The 23,229-nt window shown below is 29.7% G+C and overlaps 1 protein-coding gene and 1 long non-coding RNA gene across 5 annotated transcripts; one reads left to right on the top strand and one right to left on the bottom strand.

The window, feature by feature from the left end:
* Nucleotides 1-13,852: 13,852 nt before the first annotated feature.
* LOC126839909 (uncharacterized) lies at nucleotides 13,853-19,155 on the top strand. 4 transcript variants are annotated; one of them, XM_050575351.1, is made up of 11 exons: nucleotides 13,853-13,987; nucleotides 14,470-14,539; nucleotides 14,715-14,744; nucleotides 14,846-14,878; nucleotides 15,757-15,807; nucleotides 16,073-16,102; nucleotides 16,259-16,294; nucleotides 16,776-16,874; nucleotides 17,222-17,251; nucleotides 17,798-17,893; nucleotides 18,720-19,155. In XM_050575351.1, the coding sequence occupies exons 2-11, from the start codon at nucleotides 14,476-14,478 to the stop codon at nucleotides 18,947-18,949; spliced, it is 699 nt and encodes a 232-aa protein (XP_050431308.1). In that variant the 5' UTR covers nucleotides 13,853-13,987; nucleotides 14,470-14,475; the 3' UTR covers nucleotides 18,950-19,155. The 4 variants fall into 4 exon arrangements, with proteins under 4 accessions (XP_050431308.1, XP_050431309.1, XP_050431311.1 ...); XM_050575352.1 differs by having other exon boundaries at nucleotides 17,804-17,893; nucleotides 18,720-19,154; XM_050575354.1 differs by having other exon boundaries at nucleotides 16,776-16,826; nucleotides 18,720-19,151.
* A 2,041-nt stretch (nucleotides 19,156-21,196) lies between these two features.
* LOC126839893 (uncharacterized) lies at nucleotides 21,197-22,699 on the bottom strand. The gene is made up of 4 exons (XR_007685990.1): nucleotides 22,580-22,699; nucleotides 21,786-22,513; nucleotides 21,361-21,719; nucleotides 21,197-21,299 (listed from the first exon to the last, which is right to left on the bottom strand). It is a non-coding gene; the product is annotated as an uncharacterized LOC126839893 (long non-coding RNA).
* Between the last annotated feature and the right edge of the window lie 530 nt (nucleotides 22,700-23,229).

The following is a 23,229-nucleotide window of genomic DNA, read 5'->3' on the forward strand; positions in this document are numbered from 1 at the left end:
TCTGTGGGCGGGTCAAAGCCGTCGCCAGACTTATGGGTTTAATTGGAAAATCATGTCAGACGCTGAATACTTGGAGAACCTTTTAAACACTATTTCTATTGTCTTTGTAATTACTTACAGTGGTTAAAAACGGCGGCTTGTTGTTTAATTGCAAGTCAAACTCTTCTTGCCAATGTAAATTTTATCGAGCAATTGTCAATCTAGCAGTTTTTGGTCAAGTTTGGCTTTGACATACTATATTATTCCAAATTTATATGGAATGTACATATTCCCACCGAAGCGTTTATTTCCAAGTGATTTTATACATAGATTTTAATAATTTCCTATATGACCTACGACCTCCACGAACACCTACTATATGCTCCTTTCCCGCTATGCCCCCACCCTACTTTGCAGCTTTTTTTTTCAAAATTGGTAAAATCCATCGCTATAAATGCTTTTAGATTTATTATTTTCAATATATTTAATAAATGTAATTAAAATCTGCATCTGATGAAAAAGATATGTCGATAACCTTAAACCGATTTACAAGAATTCTATTCTAGAAGACCACCCGCTGTCGGTCACTCGCCATCCTAGCTTTAATTAATTGTTTTAATTTCCCAACATCTACCGCATTAACTAAATAAATCATCAGTCTTCATGCCTATACGTAATTTAATATAGTCAAAATGTATAATGCATTATTCTCTATTCGAAAAGGTAATAAAATATGTACGCAGTACGTTACCGTTTAAGTTTCAAAAGTTGCTAAAAAAAAATTTAAGTTGGGAAGGCCAGAAAGAATTATTATTTTTCATTTTGACAGTATTAATAAGTTTATTGACTATTGTAATATTAGTTAATGATTTTTTTTTGTATATTAATATTTGGTATGGTTTTGATAGTCTCGGTACATATTTCACTATTTTTTTATACTGCTAAACGCGGAAAATCATTTTTTTTTTTTTTTTATTCCTATTACTTTGTTGGAGGTTTATATTTGTATTACTGACTTTATATTAAACATTAAGACTACAATATTTTTTTAGAATAAGGCTACTATTGGTGTCAAGTATGCGAAGTACTACTACAAATGTTTTATAACAAAATAAAATTAATTATATTAACTGTTATTAATTATTAACTATTGGTTATTAATTATTTATTATTAAATTAAATTATTTATTAGTAAATTAATTATTATAGATTTTGTATTTCGTATGCCCATCCCTGGGCGTACTTACAGCTCATAAACTGGCGTGCTTGTTGCATTTTATGTTTTAGGTTTATTTTCTTTTAGTAACAACAATCTGTCCGTTATCACTAGCGCAAGTAAATGATTTCCATCGATTATTTCAATGTTCAACCAGTGGTCAATTATGTACACAAAGTCTATGTCTGTCTTTCTTTTATCCGGCCATTCAAGCCACCCTACATGAGTAAGCCTATCGTTCATCACTTTAACGCGATGCTCAGGTTGTGCGTTCAAAAACCGAGGACACAAGCGGCTTGCATTTTTTATCGAATTTAAAATATAACAAACTGAACTAACTGTTTTCTTTTTGCAGTATACAACTATAGAAGACGATCAAGTATACAAGACAAGTATCAAGACATACACGGTAATGATGCGGATGATTTGTTTACATATTCTTTCTTTAGCATTGACATGTGTTTTAGTGAAAAATTTTAATAATTTGGATTGTATAATATGTTAAGTACGGTACATCAAAATATTAAGGTCGTCGTGTTTATTAGTGAAACCATTCAGGCTCCATCCAATGGTTTTATTCTCAATTGTACATTTTAGTATATATACTTGTTAGTATATTTCGTTGTTAAAAATTTAAGATTTTGAGCTATTACATTGTCTGAATAACAACATATTAATAAATGATATAGTTACGTGGATATTTTTGTTTTAAAGTTACAAACGTAAATCAATTTTCAAATTATAAAAAACACTTGTTACCTAAAGCGACAATTTATTTTATTTTGTAACATATTTTTTGTCGCGAGATGAAAATAACGATTTAAACACTATTTACTTTATTTTTAATTTACTGTGCCGCCACCTTTTTATACAATACAATACAACTAAACATTAAAACGTGTTTCGAATGAAACAAATTTATTTTGAAAAAAACCTATAAGTATTTCGCTATAAATTGCTTTGAAGTGCGGATTACATAGACTTCGGACGAACAAACAAACTAATTTGCTTACAACATTAAACAATATGTTAAATTATAAACACTATAAGCGGTAGAAGCCCTTTGATCATTAAATTGTTAGTACAGTCCAGCTCTACTAAGGTTAAACCTTCTATCAAAGAGATCCTAATAATAATATAATAAAGTGGAATAAGTGAATATGTTTTCAGGAGTACATTAATAACAGCTATTGACTAAGTTATACATATTTCAGTAAATTCGGTTGAAATTATACCTTATTAAATTTAATGTAAAACATTTTATGCACGAAAAATGTTTTATGAGTTGTAGATACTATGGCGAAGTCTAATTTTCAACTAACACGTTGTCTATGGTGAACTTTTGGTTATTAATTCTCAGCATTTTTGTTTTCCAGTAGAACTTAAATAGATTTATTCGCGAATAAAGTACTAAAACTGTATGCCTATGCGAATGAAACATATCTCGCATATGTTTAAACCATCTATAATCGACTGAGATGTGAGAACAAGTTTCACTGAAATATTAAACTTAACTTAGAAATTTAGAAACCCAGCTTTTATTTATTTTTGGTTTATACCAAATTATTAAATATACATGCTACCGCTGAAATTAAAAAAATCTATAGAACATTGGTAAAAATGAAAATAATAAAATTTTAATATTGCAAAAATAAAATTTTAACTTAAGTGTCTGAAAAAAGAAAAACTACAAAATTTCCAGACTGTAATCTTTCCTAGGTCACAAGTCACAACTCTTGTTGTTGACCAATCTAAAGGTTGTCAAAAATAAATAAATAAGCGATACAATTTTTTTTTTAATTCACTCTATTTAAGCAAGCAAAGTATGGTATTTAATTAGGTAATAATTATATCGCAATTTAGTTAGCCATTTTATACTTTAACATGAATACATAAGAAAATATATTCAAGGAAAAAAAGCACACACAATATTTTGATATATAATAGATTACAATTATACTTTTTAATGATTAACTAAATTCATCTAAAATAATTGACAAATGATTAGCTAATTTGTAGAATCTAAATTAATAAAAGTTTTGCAACCTGATTATTTTTTTTCACTGTTTGAGGAAAAATTCTTTTTAAATTTAAATATTTTCTTAATAACTATAAAAGTGTAATTATTTTCGAAGAAAAAAAGTGACTTGCGACAAATGGATACAGTATGATTGTGAAAAAAGCATACTTTTTTTTAAAAGGGGGTTTGCTTGCTGACTAATGGACCGGGTGACTGGTTACCTATGATCTACCTAGTCAATATCCTTAAAGATATTATTAGACTTTTTTAAAATTATATTTCTATAGTTTAGAATTAATAGTACGCCCGCTTTATTTACTAAAATGTTTAACCCCGCTTCTTTTATGTTAAAACCTTACATTTTTAGTGATTTTTAAACAGTAACGTTTATATTTTAAATAAAAAATAATTTGCTGGACATTTTGTCTGGTCGATAGCCAGTCATGAATAATTACTTTTAAGGTTTAGGATGGGAGACGTTAACGCTCTCAGATAAAAACAATACTACACTCCTCGCTTCCCCCTTCTTATATTTTAAACTTCAACAACACTAAAAGTCATTTTTCAAAACTGCTTATCGACTAGTCTAATTTGTTTTATACATGACTGCCTAGGTATTCTTCATACTGGCTTCCCTCCGGGTTTTCCCTCAATTATAGCAGCTATATAGCTAATAAAAAACTATGAAAAATAATAATAATTTTATCAAGTCTAATATGGTCTATAAGATACTGACTGGGTTATAATATAGTTAACCAGTCGCCCTGTAAAACATCGGTGTGCCGTTGATTTTTAAATATACTGATAAGCGGTGTTATAGAACAGAATGGCTACCGATTTTATTGGGGAATTCCAACGTCAACAGAGGTTTCCTCGTCATAGTTTACCATTTATTGACAGTGGGAATCCCGGATAATATCGATCGCCGTTCTTGAGTATAACACCGCTTATCTGTAAACAAGACGATCGAACTGCTGTAAGACTCTCGTATTCTCGGAAAATGTGAATATTTTCAAAAATCACATTTTTCCCTTAGAAAACCGTTATCTTCGTCCCGTGTACGTAAAACCAGTATGGACTTAGTTTTTTTTTCAAATCGCCTTTTGAATAATGCGAAAACAACTATGAACCGTACGGGCTATTGGTATTTGGAGAACCGAAGAAATATGTCAACTGCAAGTGGAAAATATGTAATATCTATATAAACTCGAAGGAAACCAACGGATGGATGAAAATTAAAAAGTTAAATTGTTTTGGTAATGTTTTTTCTACGCTCTGCATTTACACCTTTTCGTACGACAAACAATAATAAAATCGGACAATTACCTTGCAAAGATATTACAAAACGCAATTTTTCCCCGCCAACAGTGGTAAACGGGACAATGCTCTCTTTAGCGACACGTTTATGGAACTGGAAGCGTGTTGAGCAAACAAAGTCTATACTCGTTTCGCGTATAAGGGACGAAGATGACAACAATGATCAAAGGTATTTACGTGTGTGTGGGGGGGGGGGTGCGAAGTGTACCCCCCCCCCCACAAGTATAGGGAAAAAACGGTTAGGTGATCGTCGCCCTGTACTTAAAAATCGACGGTCGCGCCTCTCTGTCTTAACCGCGCGACGCCAGCGGAACGGCCGCTTCGAGTGCGTTCATATACGAGGGCGCCAAGTCGTAGCGGCCCAAGTCCGAGTAGCAGTGATAGACGAAATAGTCGCCGGTCTCGTCGTACTCGCAGCGGCATCGGCTTTCGGGCAGGCGGAAATTGGGCGACAGCGGCACCAACTCGTAGATGTCCGGCTCGTTGCCGGTGCCGAACGAGAAAAGGTCGCCGATGTTGGACAGCCAGTGGCCGGGCGAGCGGGGCCGGTAAACGACGTTCCGCAACGGCTGCCGCCGCCGTCTGCCGGTCCGCCGGCGGCCGAATGTCTTTTTGATGCCGACGTTCACGGTGGCGGTGACGTAGTTGAAGTACACCCTGTACGGCCAGGACAGCAGCAGGCAGGAGAACAGCCAGTACGTGAGCTGGTTGAAGAACCTGGGCACTCGGCCGGCCCACACGACGTCGTGGAACACTGTGTTGCGCGACAGCAACTCCACGCCGTCGAGTTTTTCCACGTGCGTATCCGAGTGCTCGTAGTCCGAGAAGAAAGCCATACGCGCGTAATGGTACTGAGACACGCGCTTCCGGCTGCCGAACATGAAACCTGCCGGTGAAACATAAAAAAATTATAAAAAAAAACACACTCACTGATTACTCCGCCACACGGTAAAACATACGATCGTCGATATTTCAACCCCCCCCCCCCCGCTCGCTGATCTATCCCACGGTCTTCTCCTTCCTCCTCCTAACCTAATCCTCTAAGCCTAAGCTAATCCGATCTAAACCCATAGATGTTTTGTTAAATGGACCGCACATTGAAATCTAACAATGTTTACCTTATTTATTGGGCGTGTGTTTCTAACCGATCGCTTATCCGCAATCGGCTGATTGCGGTCGCTACCAAGAGCTTAAATGTCCGCGCGAATTGTGGAATATCCCCTGGCGTAAAACATATCCCGTATGTCAAAAAAAGAAAACACATTTACGGTTCATTTCGTCTGGAATAAGGTAACAACAGGCTAGAGCTAGCTAGTAAGCTAGAGTTTAGATGAATAGGACCGATTTGAATTTTTCAAAACACTGTTTTTGGAAAAAGGCCAGAGGTCATAACATAATATTACAAATAATATAAACGTTTAACGCTAGTAAAAAATTAATTATTACCTTTGGTCAATGAAATCTTAACCAGTGGACTACTTTGATCGAATACCACAATGTCGGATATGTCGCGGTGTTGCAAAAGTCTGTTGGAGAATTTTACATAGACTACTTTGGAGATTACTTTAACGCCATGCTTATAATGATAACAAGTCACTTTCCACCTTTGACATACAAAAATAATTAGCTTTTACTATTTAATATACAAGGTGACGGGTTAACTACGATCCGGTCAATATCTTAAAAGAAATTAGACTTTTTAATATTATTCTTTTGCATACTTATATAGTTCGCCCGAATTTGATGTAATTTTCAAAAATATAACCCCATCTATTATGCGTTTAAAACCCTACGAGCTTATGGTTTTTAAATAGTAACCTATTTAGTTTATTCACTTTTTAGTTTACTAGAAATTTTTATTGGTCGCTAACCAGTTTTGAATAACTACTTATGAAGTTATTAAAATTTAAACTTTAGGTTGGGAGGGAAGGATGGAATGTAGTGTTGTTTTTATCTGCGCGAGTACTCGAATTCAGTACTTAATTGTAAACGTCTGTAACTTTAAAAGTAATTATTCATAACTGGATATCGATCAATGGAAATTTCCAGCAAATATTCTTCATCTAAAAATGTATTTAAATAGATAGGGTAAACCGTTTGAAAACCTCAAGTACGTAGGGTCTTAACACATTAGGGCCGGGGTTATATTTATTTGACAAATATATCACATCTGGGCCGACTAATAACCAAAGAAAATATAAAAAAATACAATAGTTCAAAACCAATCGGACTGTAATTTTATGACGGTAAACAAAAGCATTCGATTGATTGTCAACAATTACTCACCACACTATGGGTTCGGCTATTCTGAGCCTTTTCATGTACTTGGACGCATCGGAAAAACCCATCAATTTCATGTCGCATAAGTCACGCCGAGTTGTGCTTAAGTAGCATTCATCCAATAACATCATGTAAACCACCAAAACTACCATCTTATTGAACATGTTAATCAAAAGGAATACGGGTGTCGCTGGATGACGTTGGTTGTCATTCTGAAAACCCCAAAACAGATAAAATTTAATAGATGATAGCCGAACACGTATTGCGTAAAAATATGTGTACATATTTGTTTAGAAAGTTATACTTATTTTAATTTACAGTTATCTTAAAAATTAGCACGGGTGTTAATTTAAATCAATTTAGAGGTAAAGAAATTGAAAGATGATTGTTTTCCGTTTATTTAAAAAAAATCTACCAATAGCTGTACTTGTATTTTTTTAAGACGGAATTTCAATGCTTGATAACCATAATATACAATATTTTTGAGCGAAAACCCTCTATTTAAAGTTAACAGACTCAACGCATTGAAAAATCGTGACCTTTTTTGGTTGAAAATATTTGTTTTGCCATGAACTGGTCAAAACTTTTTTAAACACTATTACATTTAAAGTTTGGATTTTTTCATTTTTATTTAATCTGTCCGTTTTCTATAACTACATATCTATACTACATTTTCCTGTATTTTTTTCATTTGTCCAAAAAACAAAACAGTAGCCCATACAATTACTATTTATGTGTCCTATAGGTAATAACATCAGTAGCCCGACACAATAAAATGTGTTGAAATATGATACACAAGCGGTTCTTATCTTCCTATTTAAAACACAGTGACGGCTACTGTTTTTTTTTTTGTACATAAATTACACTAAAAAATAAATACATTTATCGAATATACGAATATAAATGAGAGTATTACATAAATATTTTGTATGTATGAAATAAAATTAAAAATGTATACATAACTATTAAAATGTACACTTATAATACATGTAAAGAGTAAACTTATTTATATTATTTAAATTTGTTGTTCATGATATGTTTATTATATTCAAAATTCTAATAAAATGTACAAAAAAAAATAAGTTTTGAAATACACATTTTTATGACGATTTAAATAAAAGATCATTTTTAGCATTTAACATTTAAACTTGGTATATATTTACGAGTTTTTAAGTGTTACTATTTACTATATACATAAATTGTACTTACCGTAAATTTTATTTGCCAAAGGACCGATAAGACAAAACTTACGGTCAAAACAATACACTTCATATTTGCTTTAAATTGAAACGCCTCAATCAACTTTGTGTTACGGGGCACTTTCTGAAATTTTTAATATTAAAACAGAGTTAGGTTTTTTTAACGTTAGCCAAAGTTTACATAGATAAGTAGTAAGTACGACCATTTTTTATATAATCCATTTGAATACATTTATCACATTATTTAAATCATTGAATCAATTTATTATAAAAGTGACAATAATTACAAAAATTAAATCTTTAGGAAAATAAAAAAACATGTTTTCTCATACACGTTTACTTGAAAAAAATTATAAAAAATATTTTTTAATTTTATGCATTACACTTGTTGATTAAATTTGTAAATAACAAATTTTTCAAATTTATTATCAGCCGACGCAACGACAAGAGTTTCAATTCAATAAATTTGACTATATTCATAAACAACTAATGTTTCGCTTAACCCTCTTTTCATATATTAATTATTAAATAATAATTGGTATTGTGTGCGATAGAATGATGTAGGTAAACGAAACTACTTCACCAATGTATTTTATTATGACTTCTTATGAACATATTTTTTTAGAAAAATCATTAATGGGTAATATACTACTTTTCACGAATAAACTAAACGTTAGGATCGCAGTTTAAAAAGAATCAGAATACGAATTAGACCAATTTGATAAGTAAACAAACAGTCTATGGTTAAGAAAAATATTTTTTTTTGGAAATTAATAATTTTCTAAAAAACCTGTCGTTGGCGTATTATGATTACGACCGTCGATTGAAAAGAGTGATTTATTAAGAAAAAGACACTTATTTTCTCTTAAAATAATTAAAATATTGTAGTTTTTGTTTTGGATATACTTCAACTGGGGATTTTTCGTACTTCTTTAACGTATAAGGGTTGAAAATAAAATTTTTCTAAATATTGAAAAATGCAGTTAAATATGTACCTAAAATTTTAGGAAAAAAAAATTCGCAAAATATTCATACTTTCAGAGACAATGAGTGTCTTACGTTAGTTGGATCACCCTGTACACTGTAACTTTTTTAATAATGGACCGATTCTATCGAGAGCAACTCTATAAATAAAAAATTTAATTAGTTAATACTTTGAGGTAGGGATTTTTTGTTTTTTTGGGGAGGTTTTAGCCGTAATTTTAGGACCTTTTAGTTGAAATTTTGTCTGAAGTTAGAACTCTTATGATGTATAAATGACATATTAAACAAAGAAAAAAATCTGGACCAACAGTTTTTTTTTTAATTTTATTTCCAAAAAACCGATTTGTTTGCAGATTTTGGATATTTCAACATAAACACGTCAAATATTAAAAAAAATATTATCAAATCATGACAACATTTGTAAGGTCGTCTATTTGGTAGTTAAATTATTTTTCGGACAATCACAGAATTCTTGATAACAATTTAAAATATTTTTTTTCATCTAAACAAGGCTACGCATATTCTCTATTATTGGCTAAACAAAAAATTGTACACAATTTTTTTACATATTTAAATATGCTCTGCATCGAAGCTAAAACATTTTTCTGGATTTTTGTGTAAAAGATTTCAAAAGTGGTTAAATTATATGTTTTCGGGGTCGGTGATTACGAATTTTATATCGGTTTTCAATTTTAACCAGCCAAAAAAAACTTAAGTAAAAAAAATAAAATATTTTTATAATTTTTTCCAAATAAAAACTGTACGTGAAAACAGTTTTTTTTTAATTTTCCGAAAGTTTAACTTTTAGGACTAATTCCCTTTTCATACATATTCGATTCAACTTATATGTTATGTTACCGTCTGTTGTACTGTATCTGCGAACTTGTATCTGGTGCATAGTACTTACTCTGGATTTCCCGTGCCGTTCTTCCGTGTAAATAGTTTCCGACATTAACGGCGAGTGCATGACGGTTAAACGGCGAGAAAAATGTTCTTCCGGTGGCAGCAGAATCCGCAATGACCGACCGCTTTGGTTTCGGTGCCAGTCGCAAGAAATCTTATGGGCGGGCTATCTCGACTGGCGGGTTAAATTAACGCATACCGTCGGCAAGCGGACAACCGCAGGCTAGCATCAGAAAGTCATTGATCGACCATGTGGCTTTTTTTTTTGTTCGGGGGGAGCTTTTGGAACGACGCCTTGGACCGTCCGCAGTACACCGTTGGGCAGATAACCGTTGGCAAATGGCACCGAGTCGACACACACCCTTTGCCGAGCGAGGTAAATAATAATATGCGTACAACGCCGTACGCTCGACTTTGACGGAAACCCCTTGGCGCTGTCTGTTGGCGCTGAGAGTTAATTGTATTGCCGTCAAACGCCGCCCAACCGAGTACTCGACGGCGCTTTCTAATGGAAATGATTGAATTATGTTTAATTTTGTTTACGCGCGTTTACATCCTTCGGTCCCGCTGAAAGCTTTCGCAATTCGTTCGGATACACTTATAAAGCAAACGAATATAATATAAAATGACTCGTGCGAGAAGGACTTTAGCGAAGAAAATGCCATTAATACATAATAATATATTCTTTACCGCCGCGTTTCTCTTATAGACGTACCGTCGATTCGCGTTAAAACGACTTGCCCATCCCACGAGACTAAAATCCGTTGAAAGCAAAAATATCAAATTCTATATAAACGGCCGACGCAACTGTCAACCGCTCTTATTTTCATAGCAATGGTTCAATCGCGGTCTTGATTACTATTTACAATAACGGGGATTAATAATATTATCTGAAGTGCTTGGTAAACAGTTTTATATTTTGCACAAATATGTGTTTAATACAAATTTATTTTTTTGATATTTGGGTATATTATATTATGTTGTTTAAAAAGTCAACAAAAATTGTATTCTGATACAAAAAATCCATTTTTATTTCTTAAAGCCACAAACTAAACAAATTTAAGTATATTGATTGCACACAATAATTGATTTTTTTTGTATGAAGGAGTCTAAGTCCATTATACTAATAATTAAAGCTGCGTTTTTGAAAAAAAAATATCTTATAGAACTGAATTTCAGTTACCTACCCAAAAGCTGTTAACTTTGATAGAGATGTTAAATTTTCATACTTTTTTGAAAATAACAAAAGTTTTTCTCGTTTTACTGACAGTTTAAAGTTATAAACTTTTATTTTTTTTTATTTTACAAAAAACCATCTGTACAATAAGTTTTTTTTTTCTAAATTATATTACAAAGCTTGAATATATTGAAGAGGAAACCACCCATTGGTAACAAACACCTCTATATGTAAAGTTAAGTTGGTATTGATGAATACTATAAGCAATAGATTCTAAACCCAAGTACTAAGAGAAACAAAACTAGTTAAAATATTAACAAAAACTTCTAGCAAATGTTCTGTATGACTTTTATAGTCCTAGTATAATTTTCCGGTGCCAACTACACCCAGGTCAAATATTAACATAATAGAAAAATACTAATAAAGACAACTGAGCGAACAATGAAATTGTATTAACATTGTTAACACCAAATTGTGAATTTTTATGAAATTTGAGTTTTACAAAATATATATCTATTACATAGAAAACGTAACTACGTTTGCTAGTATCAAATTTGACAAAAACGAATATTTTTGTAAAAACAATAAATTATGTCGTTTTTGAAATAACCGGTTCCATTGTAATTATATAATATAATGTATTGTAATAATGTGGCTGTAAAACTAAATAATGGCAGCACATGATTAAAGTTTTGTAAGATAGTGATATTAATTTCACAAAGCGTTTTTATTGCGTCCGTTATACGATGTGTTATTCAGACAGTGTAATTTTAATTATTTTACAAAGTATAAAAAATTTGTAAAAATAATTATTTGTTTATAATTTGTGAAATGAGCAGGATTGCTGTCCACTGTATGAAGTTAAAAAATTATACGATCGAACATACAGATACGTGTAGATGTTCAACGGAGATGCTGAATCTTTAGACTAAAATTCTTCAGATGTTGTTCAGGCTGTTTAAGTGTGACACTAGACTAGTTCCTAATGCTTAACTCTGCAATATTAACTGGCAACGTCAGCACAAAAATTCAAGATCTGCAAATGTTGCGAATAATATAAAGATATGTGGGCTGTCTGTGGTTAGATTTTTTTATAACGTTTACATAAATCAAACATTATTTTTAAAATAGTTATTTTTTTATATTTTGTTTGAACGACGTTATCTAAAAATACTAATAAATTTACACAGTTTAGATGTTTAGGAGTGGTTACATTTGTTTAACACAAATTACAGTGTACACAATTAGCCCTTCGTGAGTCATGTGGGGTATAAATGTACGCCAATATTTTATTTACTCAGTTTTATAACACAAATATTGACTAATGATAGCCTAACTTTCGTTTACCTCTCGATATTTATTTATGTGTATCCTATTGTACTCGTGCACATTTTGTACCCCACGAGACTAACCGTATAACTTTTTCCCATGGTCAGTTAATGTCTAATTAAACATTATTTTAACATTTTGTATTACATCAATTATAACATTAGCTGTGTGGTGTGGTTGTGGGGCGAAGCTCCACGACTTACATTGATGTTAGCCTCCCTCTCTTGAAATTTTAATGGATATCCACCTATATAATTTACCTATATATATTTAATAGCGTCTTTTTCCCTTAAATTTTCACAAGCATGTTTGTTCGGTTGTTTATATGAACCGATTACAATTTGGTGGAGATTGGTTAATAAAGTGATTGGAATTTACACAGACATTTTTTTTTCTTGATATTGTGAATGAGTATATCTGAAATTTTCACATTTTATGTAGTTGGCCGAGCTAGACATGTGTTAAAATGTTTGGCTCTCTAGCACAATAATTGTAAACGTTATTACTATTTTTGCTTTTTCGGTCGACAAGTCTATAGATCATAAATCCTAGCTAAATGATATTATATTGAAGTGCAAAATTAAAAAAAAATCATCCATTCCCCTTCAAAATCGGGAGAAACGCCAAAAAATAATAGTCTAATTAATTCAACATTTTATACACTTTGATAAACAAAAATTAATACATCAAATCCCTTTCCTTCAAAAGGAGTCGAACCTATTCTTCATTTCGCTTTTTTAGAAGAAGATTTAGGGCTTAAGATTTCAAAATTTGACCATATAAATTTGAAAAACATTTGAAGCCTTAGCATAAAATGGCACTAATATAATTTTCTATACTTTGATCTATAAAATTACAATAGCACCCTAATAAATGTTAATATATTTCATAAACTATTATTTACATTTTTTTTTTCTACTGGAGAGTAAAACATAAAAAATTGCAATAGAGCTTAAATTAGTAAGACGTAACATCAGAAGATACTTTGATAATTTGAATACCTTTATATTTAACGTGTTTCTATCGACTGTAATTATTTTGGATTCAATGAAAATTATTTCAAACGAATTTCGTTAATCTGTACTTCATTCAAATAGTCTACTATGTCAAGCGTGAAATTCAATAAAAGCATTTACAAAAAAAAATATTGTTTATATTCTAATATTTTATTTTCAATATACTTACGTACACAGAAAATAGCTTTGTACTTTAAATATAATTTCGTTCAAATTACAACTTGTTCAAATATTTTCAAACAAGTAAAGTAAACCAAACACAAAATAGTCAAACGTCTCCGACCGTGTACGAGTAAAACAAATGTTTATACATTTTTAAGATTTATACAGTTGATAGGACGTCTAGACTGCAGACTTCGATATGGAATTGTTTTTTTTTTTTGTAAAAATATCGCTGAACAAACATTTAAAACATTGCACAGGTTACCGCACTAAGTGTATTTACATAAGACATATTTACATAAAAGACACATCGACAAGACCGAAGACAATCGCATCCCAAAAGGCAAAACTCAGTTCAACAAGCTAATCCAATTGGTGTGTATCGCAGACGGTAAATCAGTTTAGGTAAGTTTTACCCTAAGACCTGTGAGTATAGACCTGTAAATATGAACTATGATTATAATTTATATTATTTTTATTACCATTACTACCGTACTTTGTAAACTAGTGTATTTTTATTTTTTAATAAAAATCCAAAAGACAGCGTATTAACCCTACACTGCGCAAATTAATTAAATCGATAATAATTAATGTGCATACAAACTAATCGATGCAAATTAAAATATATAATTGTAAACATTTATAAACTAATGGGAGCATTCATTATTTAACAGGAAAATTAATTAAATAATATTAATTTAAAACCCTAATATGTTACATCACAGATGATAAAATCAGATGTACAACTTACATTTCCTTAGTGATGATGCCATCAAATTACAATCCATTATCTTTTGAGTATTATATTTTATTAGTCTTCAGGATCATAGTTGTCAAAAAATAAATAATCAATTAACAACTAATGTGAATAGATTTTTTTTTTCCAGACAAAAATGAAACTTCTGTTTGTTTTACTATCGTTTGTCTTTGCAATTGTTTTGGCTGAACTAACTGATAGTAAGTATCACGAATTTTTTGACACGCTTAATGAACATGCTTGCTCGCTCATCATAAAGTATAATAATATATTCGTTTACTGTACACTTATAAGACATTTTATAAAACAATTTTAGAAATCCGATATTTATAATGATTATACATGTAATTAATATCTAAAATGTTTTATTAATAGCCGACTATAAGAAGCAAGTGTACATTTCAAGTGAGTACCATTAAGTTAATCCATAAAATATATTCTAGAGTTGTTTAAATACGTTTAATCTTTTTTTTTTTTTTTACATTTGTTTACCATTTTAATTACAGACAGCTTCCTCAGGGCGATAGAACCAATACACAGTAAACTATTTTAAAACAATTATTATATAGTAAAACAATGTACATATTACGTTCTTTCTGATAATTGAATCTTTAAATATTATTACAATAATCACGTTGTTCTATGAAACGCAACCTTTTTTTTTGTTGTTTTTTTTTAACTCGAATGATGTGACGGCATACACATATTGTATATATTAAGAGTAGGTATACAATTGTAGAAACTAGTAAATTTTGTTTAGTCAAAAAGAACGTTTATAATTTTGTATAATATTATAACAACATAAAAAAAGCTAGTACATTGAGGTCTAAGTATAGCATTGATGGAGCATAGTGGGCCGGAGAAATTAATTTTGAAAAATCTCTTTTTGCCGGAATCGAGAAAAACTGCATAAAAATGTTATTTTTCAATTTTAAAATTATTAAATTTTCAACGGATATTATTTCGATATATTTAAGTAATTTCAATTTTGTGTTGTTTACTTTTTTTGAAAAAATGGTCGTTTATGTTACGTTAGAATATTATAAAACTATTAATTATTTACCTTTTTAGGATGTTCAAAACTCTATCGACTTTTTAAACTGTAACATTTATATTTAATTAATTTTTTATATAAAAATAAAACCCAAGAAGTTGTTATTATTTTTAGAGAAAATTAGTGTCTTCCGTTGAATAGGATCACTCTGTTAAATTACAGATACATAACGTTACATAGTTAAAATTATTAAAAAATAATTCTAATAACTTAGAAATGTTTAAATATTTCAAAAGATATTTTCTTTGTTTATCTATTTTTAAGGGTAATTTTTTCTTCCCCTCGATCTCCCTTTGGTGGATTTTTTTATGTTTACATCATTAAATGGACACTATTAATATGTAAATAAAAATGTGTTTTCAGGTACTTTGGACAAATCAGTCAAAAGTTTAATATTGTCTGCTAAATCGATCAGTAAGCGTACCTACAACCTAGACAACAACCTAATTTCTAGCCCTCGTTTTTGACATACTAAAATTATTATAATAATATTTCAAAAATGTAAAGCGTCAACTTACTTACTTACTTGAACGACTTCATCACTAAAACCATATGAAGGTCTTTTTTATTATATATATATATTTTTTTTAATTGCGATGGCTTTTGTTAGGAGCTTTGGGATTTAGATATTTGAATAATAGCCAATCTCGTTGAACTCATAACTGCTTATTGATTTCAGCTACGTTGAATTTACAGTTAGTTGCACCAGGTAATAATACAACTATAACTCTACTTTAGACTGTTGCCCGTTTTGTAATAATAAATAAATAAATATGCTGTTATAGCAGTAGATTATTATATTTTATAGAAGTATTTTTCAACAGCTCATACGATTTTGTAAATATTATATTTGTTGAAATTTCAGAAATCGCTGATATTTATGAACCGGAGTTACTGGAACGTAATGAATTTTATATAATATTTTACAACCAATATATTGTTCATTGTAAAGTAGTCCTTAAATGTTTTTGTTTTTTTAACGAGTGTTGCCCTCTCAGTTTCCTTGTTACATCTAATGTGGAATAGTATTAGGGAAATAATACAAATTTATTTATTGTTATTAATAATTACAGTCAAGTGTTTAAAAATAATAATTCTTAATCGAGTTAAAGTACAGTCGCCACGTCACTGAAAGTAAATAACTTTGTTTATGTAAAGATATTAATTTACTAAATGTTTTTACAAAAAGTATATACATATGTATTTATTTATAAAAACTCAAACTTTTATCTGTTTATTTCAATTAAGAAAGGGCGAAACGCGTGATAGTTATAGTCACAATTAGTATTTTTAATAATTACACATATAATAGGTGTAATGACTGTTCAATAATGTAGATAAAGTAGATTTATAACCATTTTTTTTTTTGTTTTCAATTTCAGAATACATAAAAAACGAGAAACAAATACAGAATACAATAAGAATGGACCATGGTAAAAATAGGCACTGTATCAATTATAAAACCACCCTGCGTTTGATTGGTAAAATGTCTCCTAGAACCCTTACAATATTTTTGATCTCCAATAAATCTCAAGAATAAAAACCTAGATAATAGGCTCAAGGGTTAGTTGGAGTTCTAATTGAACGAGGGCCTAAGTGTCTTTCTACAGTTAGATTATCTATCGATCATCCAACGCTGTAATTCTTTAACAAATCTTGCAAGGTGAAATGAAGCTACTCGAATCATTGATAGCTAAGCAAATTAAAATTTTTTTTTATCATTGATTGACTAAGTTATCGCAGTTGTGTATAAAATTGTACAATGTAAAAAATTTGTATTACACTTCAATCATTTATCGTTTAATTTTGTTATTTATTTTTGTTACAGGCCTCCAAGATCCTATTCCCTCGAACATAAGTAACATACAAATAATTATTATAAAATCACTTTCGAATAACCCTTCGATGCGAAACTGAGTACCACGCAGAGGCCTATTATAAGAGTAACTTCATAAATGTTTTTATATAATGGTGTGATTAAGATTTTTGGTTTTTTCTGGATAAAAAAAATCGAATCTAAAGTATTAAATATCGATGAAAAGCATTGTAATATTAATAATTTGCTTAACATTTGAGTTTTATTTTTTTAAGGTAAATGCGATTAGGGTCTGTCTATAATAATAACTGTGACTAATGTGTACACTAAGTGTTCTGACTAGCTTTTAAATGGGAAGGGTTGTACTTTTTTCAATTTTCGTGCACAAAAATGTTCCTCTGTGCGTTGTGAATGATTTATAGACTGAATAAATTATGACAGGTCGGTCCAGCAACAATAATAATTAATTTAAAAATAAATTACACATTGTAAACAAAATCGTCTCAGCTTCGCATCGTAGCTCAAACACAAAAGGGAATTTGACATTTAGCACCGGTTATCAGCAATATTTACATAATATGTTTGAAGTTACAGATTTCAAAGCATTGGACTTGTCAGCTCTGGGGGCGACTAGAAGGAGTATAACTGGCCAATCTTTGAAACGTTTAATCTCGAATTTAGAAGGTAAGAATTTTTTATAACAAAACCCTGTATTAATGCATGATTTGTGTTTGTATATTTACGGCATAAGTGACTGCTCCTGTGAGCAAAGCCCAGTGTTAGTTTCCACTATCCATTGACTTTGATTTATAATATTAAAGCAACTCAGTTTACAATTAAAACCATTTATCAAACTAACTACATTTTTTCTTTTGTTAAGTATCAAGGGTGGGACGCTTGTTTAGACTTTTTACTTACAAACGTGAATTTAACTAAAAAAGCTTTAATATTGTTATATTGAAGCGAAGTCGTTGTAATTTATTAGTTTTTCTTTTTGCCGACACTATTTTTTAAACATAGTAATAAACAATATTCGAATTTATATTTATTATTTTTTTTTTTTTTGGAAAATTTAAATATTAACGTATGTATTTAACTAACGATTTAAATTAAGAACAATTTGCTGAAAATGGTTATCCAAAACTGACTATCGACTGGTGAAAATATTTAGTAAATTATTCTTAATTTTAAAAGTTTATTACATAAATAGTTTACTAATTAATTTTAAGTTGTATAATATTGGTATAGGTACGTACATAGCAAAAACAAAAATATTTTCAAACAGAAAGAAGTATTAGATTCCTATTTTTCAACATTCGTTCCTTTTTACAGATTATTTGTTACTACTTAGATTTAAGAGTGATCCGTGTGTTCTATGTAATTTAAATGAATGCATTTTTTTTTTAACGATTTCTCTTTTATCCGTTTCCGTTTTTCCCATGTTTACCCCGTGCAGCTGGCGTGTCAATATTTCACGCTGTCATGTTTAATAATTATTTTTATTTTTAAGAGGGTGATGTATCAATGCAATTATTTCGCCCGCTCCAGGCCTGTTATTTAATAACGTTGAATTTAACTCTACCAGACCCAAGATATCGAATAAAAGACGCTGGTATCGACAAACAAGGTGTTTGTAAAATTACTGAACATTTCGGCCGCCCGTTAACATTCATGAAGTTCGTAGACGGATTTTGGCGAGTAGACCAATCTACTGGCAAAAAAATACTCAAACTAATCTGAGATAATTGTAGAAAAATAATATTGTTTTCATAAATCGCCGTTTTATTTTGTCGATGAATTTACTTTTTTTTATTTTATTGACACGTTAATACACATTAAGTACATCCACGTCGAAATTGTTCAATCATATAGTTTCGATTTCAATACATCAATTCGTTTTCACTGTACACTTTATGTATAAGATTACATCTGTTTCGTTACATAAAAATATCATAATAAACAGTGTTTATCTATTGAAAATATAATGTTTTCTTATTGGAAACCTTTAAATCCGGTCCACAGCGACCCATTAATGCAGCTTTGCGTGTTGCGACAAAATGCTTTTCATGTCTCATGACAAATGTGCGGTAATTCATGGATACAGTTATTTAAAAATAACAGTTAAAATTGCTTAAATTTATATAGTTTGGACTGTTTACAAAGTGATCCATTTGATCTGAGAAACTCATTTACTCGGAAAATATAAATATTTTGAAAATTAATTTTTTCTTATACTTTAATTACATATACAGGGTGATACAACTAACGTAAGACACTCATTTTCTCCGAAAATATGAATATTTTGTAACTTTTTTTTTTCCTATTCTTTTAGGTATAAGTTTTACTATATTTTTCAATGCTTTGAAAATTTTTATTTCCATCCCGTATACGATAAAAAGGGTCTAAGTTCACGTTTTCAAATGGCAACATATGTTTTTAATTCCATAAATTTGTAGGCAAACATTTTTTAAAATATTTTATCGTTTGAATTATTAATTTTCATCCATCTAGTCGTTAGCTATGACTTTGTGAAGATATTACATTGTCTCTTAAATATTGTTATATTTCTTTGGGTTTCCAAAGACCGGGAGCCAATAAAATGCTGCTATGATGATAATACATAATATTATTATCATTAATCTAGTTATCATATTTTTCTACTATCTATGTTCTACATTCAACAAGTGACGGCATAGTACAACAGATTATTATGAAAATTATAATTTTTATAGGTAGTAAACAATAGCTTTAAAATTTGGCTTACAATCTCATAAGTGCATACATTGAATGGACAAGTGTCGCGAAGCGTTACTATTATTTGTTTAGTCATGTTCAATTTATTCAAAATATGTTCTGTGCTCAAATAATTGTTTTAAACAATTTACACTAAATAAGGAATTTTGGATTTGATTTGCTTACTATTTTAATTCTACAGTAAATATTTAAAATGTTGTCTATTTTACATTTATAACTAACTTTTTTTTTTTATATAAACAACTTTATTAATAAAAAATAATGCAATAAAGTGGACTATGTTTAAATGATTAAGTTGTCTTAAGACTAGATATTTTTAAACAGTGTTAAGATTTGCTGTTTCTGTAACGGTAAATTCTTCAACAACACTGACATTTTATTTTTTTTAAATTAAGTTACTTTCTTATCAAGATCCAGTTAATAAAAATATGGACCAAAAAGTTGTGACTCAATTACACTAAATCATACAATGATACTCAAACTCACCTGTGATTTGTTTTCAGAAATTAAGTTAAGGTTTGTGTCACGCAAACATTAAATGATCAAAACTTGTCTTTTTTATTTTATTAATTACAAATTAAATTAAATAGTTTATATATTTCTTATCCTTTTATTCGTACTAACTATTATTATAACTTATAAGATGTATAATATTATAGTAATAGCGATTCCAAAGCCTTTATAATAAAATATGTCTGTTTTAAACATTTTAAATTGAACAGTTAATTCTTTTATAGTTGAATCCGCTTATTTTGATATTATAATCAGTATTTTCTTATTTTCTTCACTATTTAATATCTAGACAATTAAAGCTTAATTGATTTTAGTTGTTTAAAAAGAAAACCATTATTTGATATTTCCTTGTTTACTATACAAATTAAAGTATTGACATTATTAAACTATTATAACGGGTACGTTTTACTAAGATTATGTAAAAGTGGCAATATTAAATCAAAAATATTAAACAAAAACAATATCTATACATTTGAAATTGTTCAACTTCTATAATACTGATTTAAGTTTTTTTCTTTTAACAACCGTTGGTAACTAAACAAATCTAACCAAAATCAAAATTCAATAAATAAAATTAACTATAAGAATTATCTTAGGCGAGTTCAAAAAAATAATTTACTTGTGTTACTGAATTCATTAAATACAAATTAATAGAATTACAACTTTTCAAAGAGAGAATTATTGTATATTAATAAATTTGACATAAAATTTAACTTTGATAGCCAAATACCTGTGTCAGTTATAGCTAAAACTTTATGATAAAATATCCGTAATGTATGTCAGACACTATATATGGGTTAAATCATTGTAGGAAATAACTTAACTGAAAGCAGACATTTGAACTACATTAGATAAGTTTAATCAAATAAAAATAATATACTTACAATAGGCTTAAAATAAAATAAAAAACGATATTGATATAATCAAGAAGTGATTCCTTGTATGTAATAATATGAAATTCATACATTAATTACTGATATTTTTAAAAATAAATGAAACTGGTCTGTAACACACTTTTCATTCAAATTGCTTAGTGTTGATATTATACATTCACATGAAAAAATGTCATATAAGAAATAAATGTTTTATACTTATAATTTACACCTTGATATATAATTGTAAGGTCTTGGGTCCAATTGGAAAGAAATTCCCATAGTAATTGATATGTCATACTCAAAACCAATTTTACATGATAACATTGGTTTTTAAAAGATAAAATATTTGCAGTAAAAAAGCATTCAACCTAAATTAAAAAAGCTAATTGAAATCGTATTGTTTTAAATTACCCATTAAGCTCTAATAAACTTACCTATTAAACTAATGCTTTATATTTAAATTTACACCTTGATATAAAATTGTAAGGTCTTGGGTCCAATTGAAAAGACATTTCCATAGTAATTGAAGGGGTCCGTGCAAAAACGAGACAACTCCATTTTTTTAAACTTTTCAAGAAACAAAAACAACTATTTTAAAAATATTGAGTTTAAGGTAAAACTAATGTTATTATCAATTAATATATATTAGACCATGATGAAAAAGATGACGTAGTACGTGATTTGATTAGGGTTTTTGATTTGAGATGTGAGCTAAAATTAACCCAAAATTGTTGGAGCTATCTTGTTTTTTGACCCGAACTTTGTATTTATTATTTCAATTTTTTTTTTTATCAAAAAATTATTAATATTATTTATTCTTACTTTAAGACAACTGATTTTAGTGTAGACAACATTCGGCGCAAAAACCAGATAACTCCGGAGCTATCTGGTTTTTCAATGGAAAAAAAAAAACCAGACAGCTCCAGTTCCATTATATTTCCTATACCGGTGGTCGGATTTGTCTCGTTCTTACACAGATATACTCGTCAAATTTTTCTTAATTGGAAACGGCCAAAAACCTATTTTCGCCAAAATTGGAGTTGTCTCGTTTTTGCACGGACCCCTTCAATTGGTATAGCCCATTCACAACACCATTGATATTTCTGACATGATAACATTGGTTTTTAAATGATAAAATATTTCCGGAAATAAAGCATTCAACCTAAAATAAAAGAGCTAATTGAATTCGTATTGTATTGAATTATCTATTAATCTTTAATGCACTTACCTATTAAATTAATGGCGTCTCCAAGAATGAAACGTCAAAATAAAGTCGAGAGCAAATGTTATCAACTGATATATTTATGCATATATTTCAAAAATTATAAAATACGAGTTATGACATAACTACAATATATGCATGCTATGATATTCACTATAAAGTAAAATGTAAATTTACTAACATTTTTTAATTAAGTTTGTAATTTCTCATTTCACTAATGGAAATCCGAAATTGTGTGAACTGTGAAGTAAAAATTTGTTAGCGAAAGAGGTTATGTACAAATAATAAAATATATTATGGTTACTGGTCATTCGATTATTCCGTGGTAACTGATGCATAGTTTAGATACTAGATTGCTCATCCAATATCACAGATAACTGTATATACCACCAATAGAGAAGATTGAAGCAGCCACTTTCCGCCATCCTGGTGGGAATTAGAACCTTATCACGCGAAAATAATATATGTTTATAACAATCATATATATATATATTATTGATATAATAATATATGCAGATATATAATATATGCATTGATAACACACTTAAATCCCACCAGTATGGCGGACCGTCGGCTTCAATTCTTATCGCTAGTTAGCAATCTAGTTTATTATATATATATCTGTGTCCAATACAACCAGCTAATGACTAGCTCCG

Source organism: Adelges cooleyi, unplaced genomic scaffold (assembly GCF_023614345.1).
Source record: "Adelges cooleyi isolate 19-005CV unplaced genomic scaffold, UGA_ACOO_1.1 ACOO_flye_CR_arks_rails_tigmint_CR_PRNA_31, whole genome shotgun sequence".
Classification (NCBI taxonomy): Eukaryota; Metazoa; Arthropoda; class Insecta; order Hemiptera; family Adelgidae; genus Adelges; species Adelges cooleyi.

What these genes read in the sequence shown, in the direction of transcription:
- LOC126839909 (XM_050575351.1), top strand. Translation starts at nt 14,476, where the DNA reads ATGAAACTTCTGTTTGTTTTACTATCGTTTGTCTTTGCAATTGTTTTG. An exon ending in ATTGTCTGCTAAATCGATCA is followed by an intron (nt 15,808 to 16,072) that starts GTAAGCGTACCT and finishes TATTGATTTCAG; the next exon opens with CTACGTTGAATTTACAGTTA. An exon ending in TGAACCGGAGTTACTGGAAC is followed by an intron (nt 16,295 to 16,775) that starts GTAATGAATTTT and finishes TTTCAATTTCAG; the next exon opens with AATACATAAAAAACGAGAAA.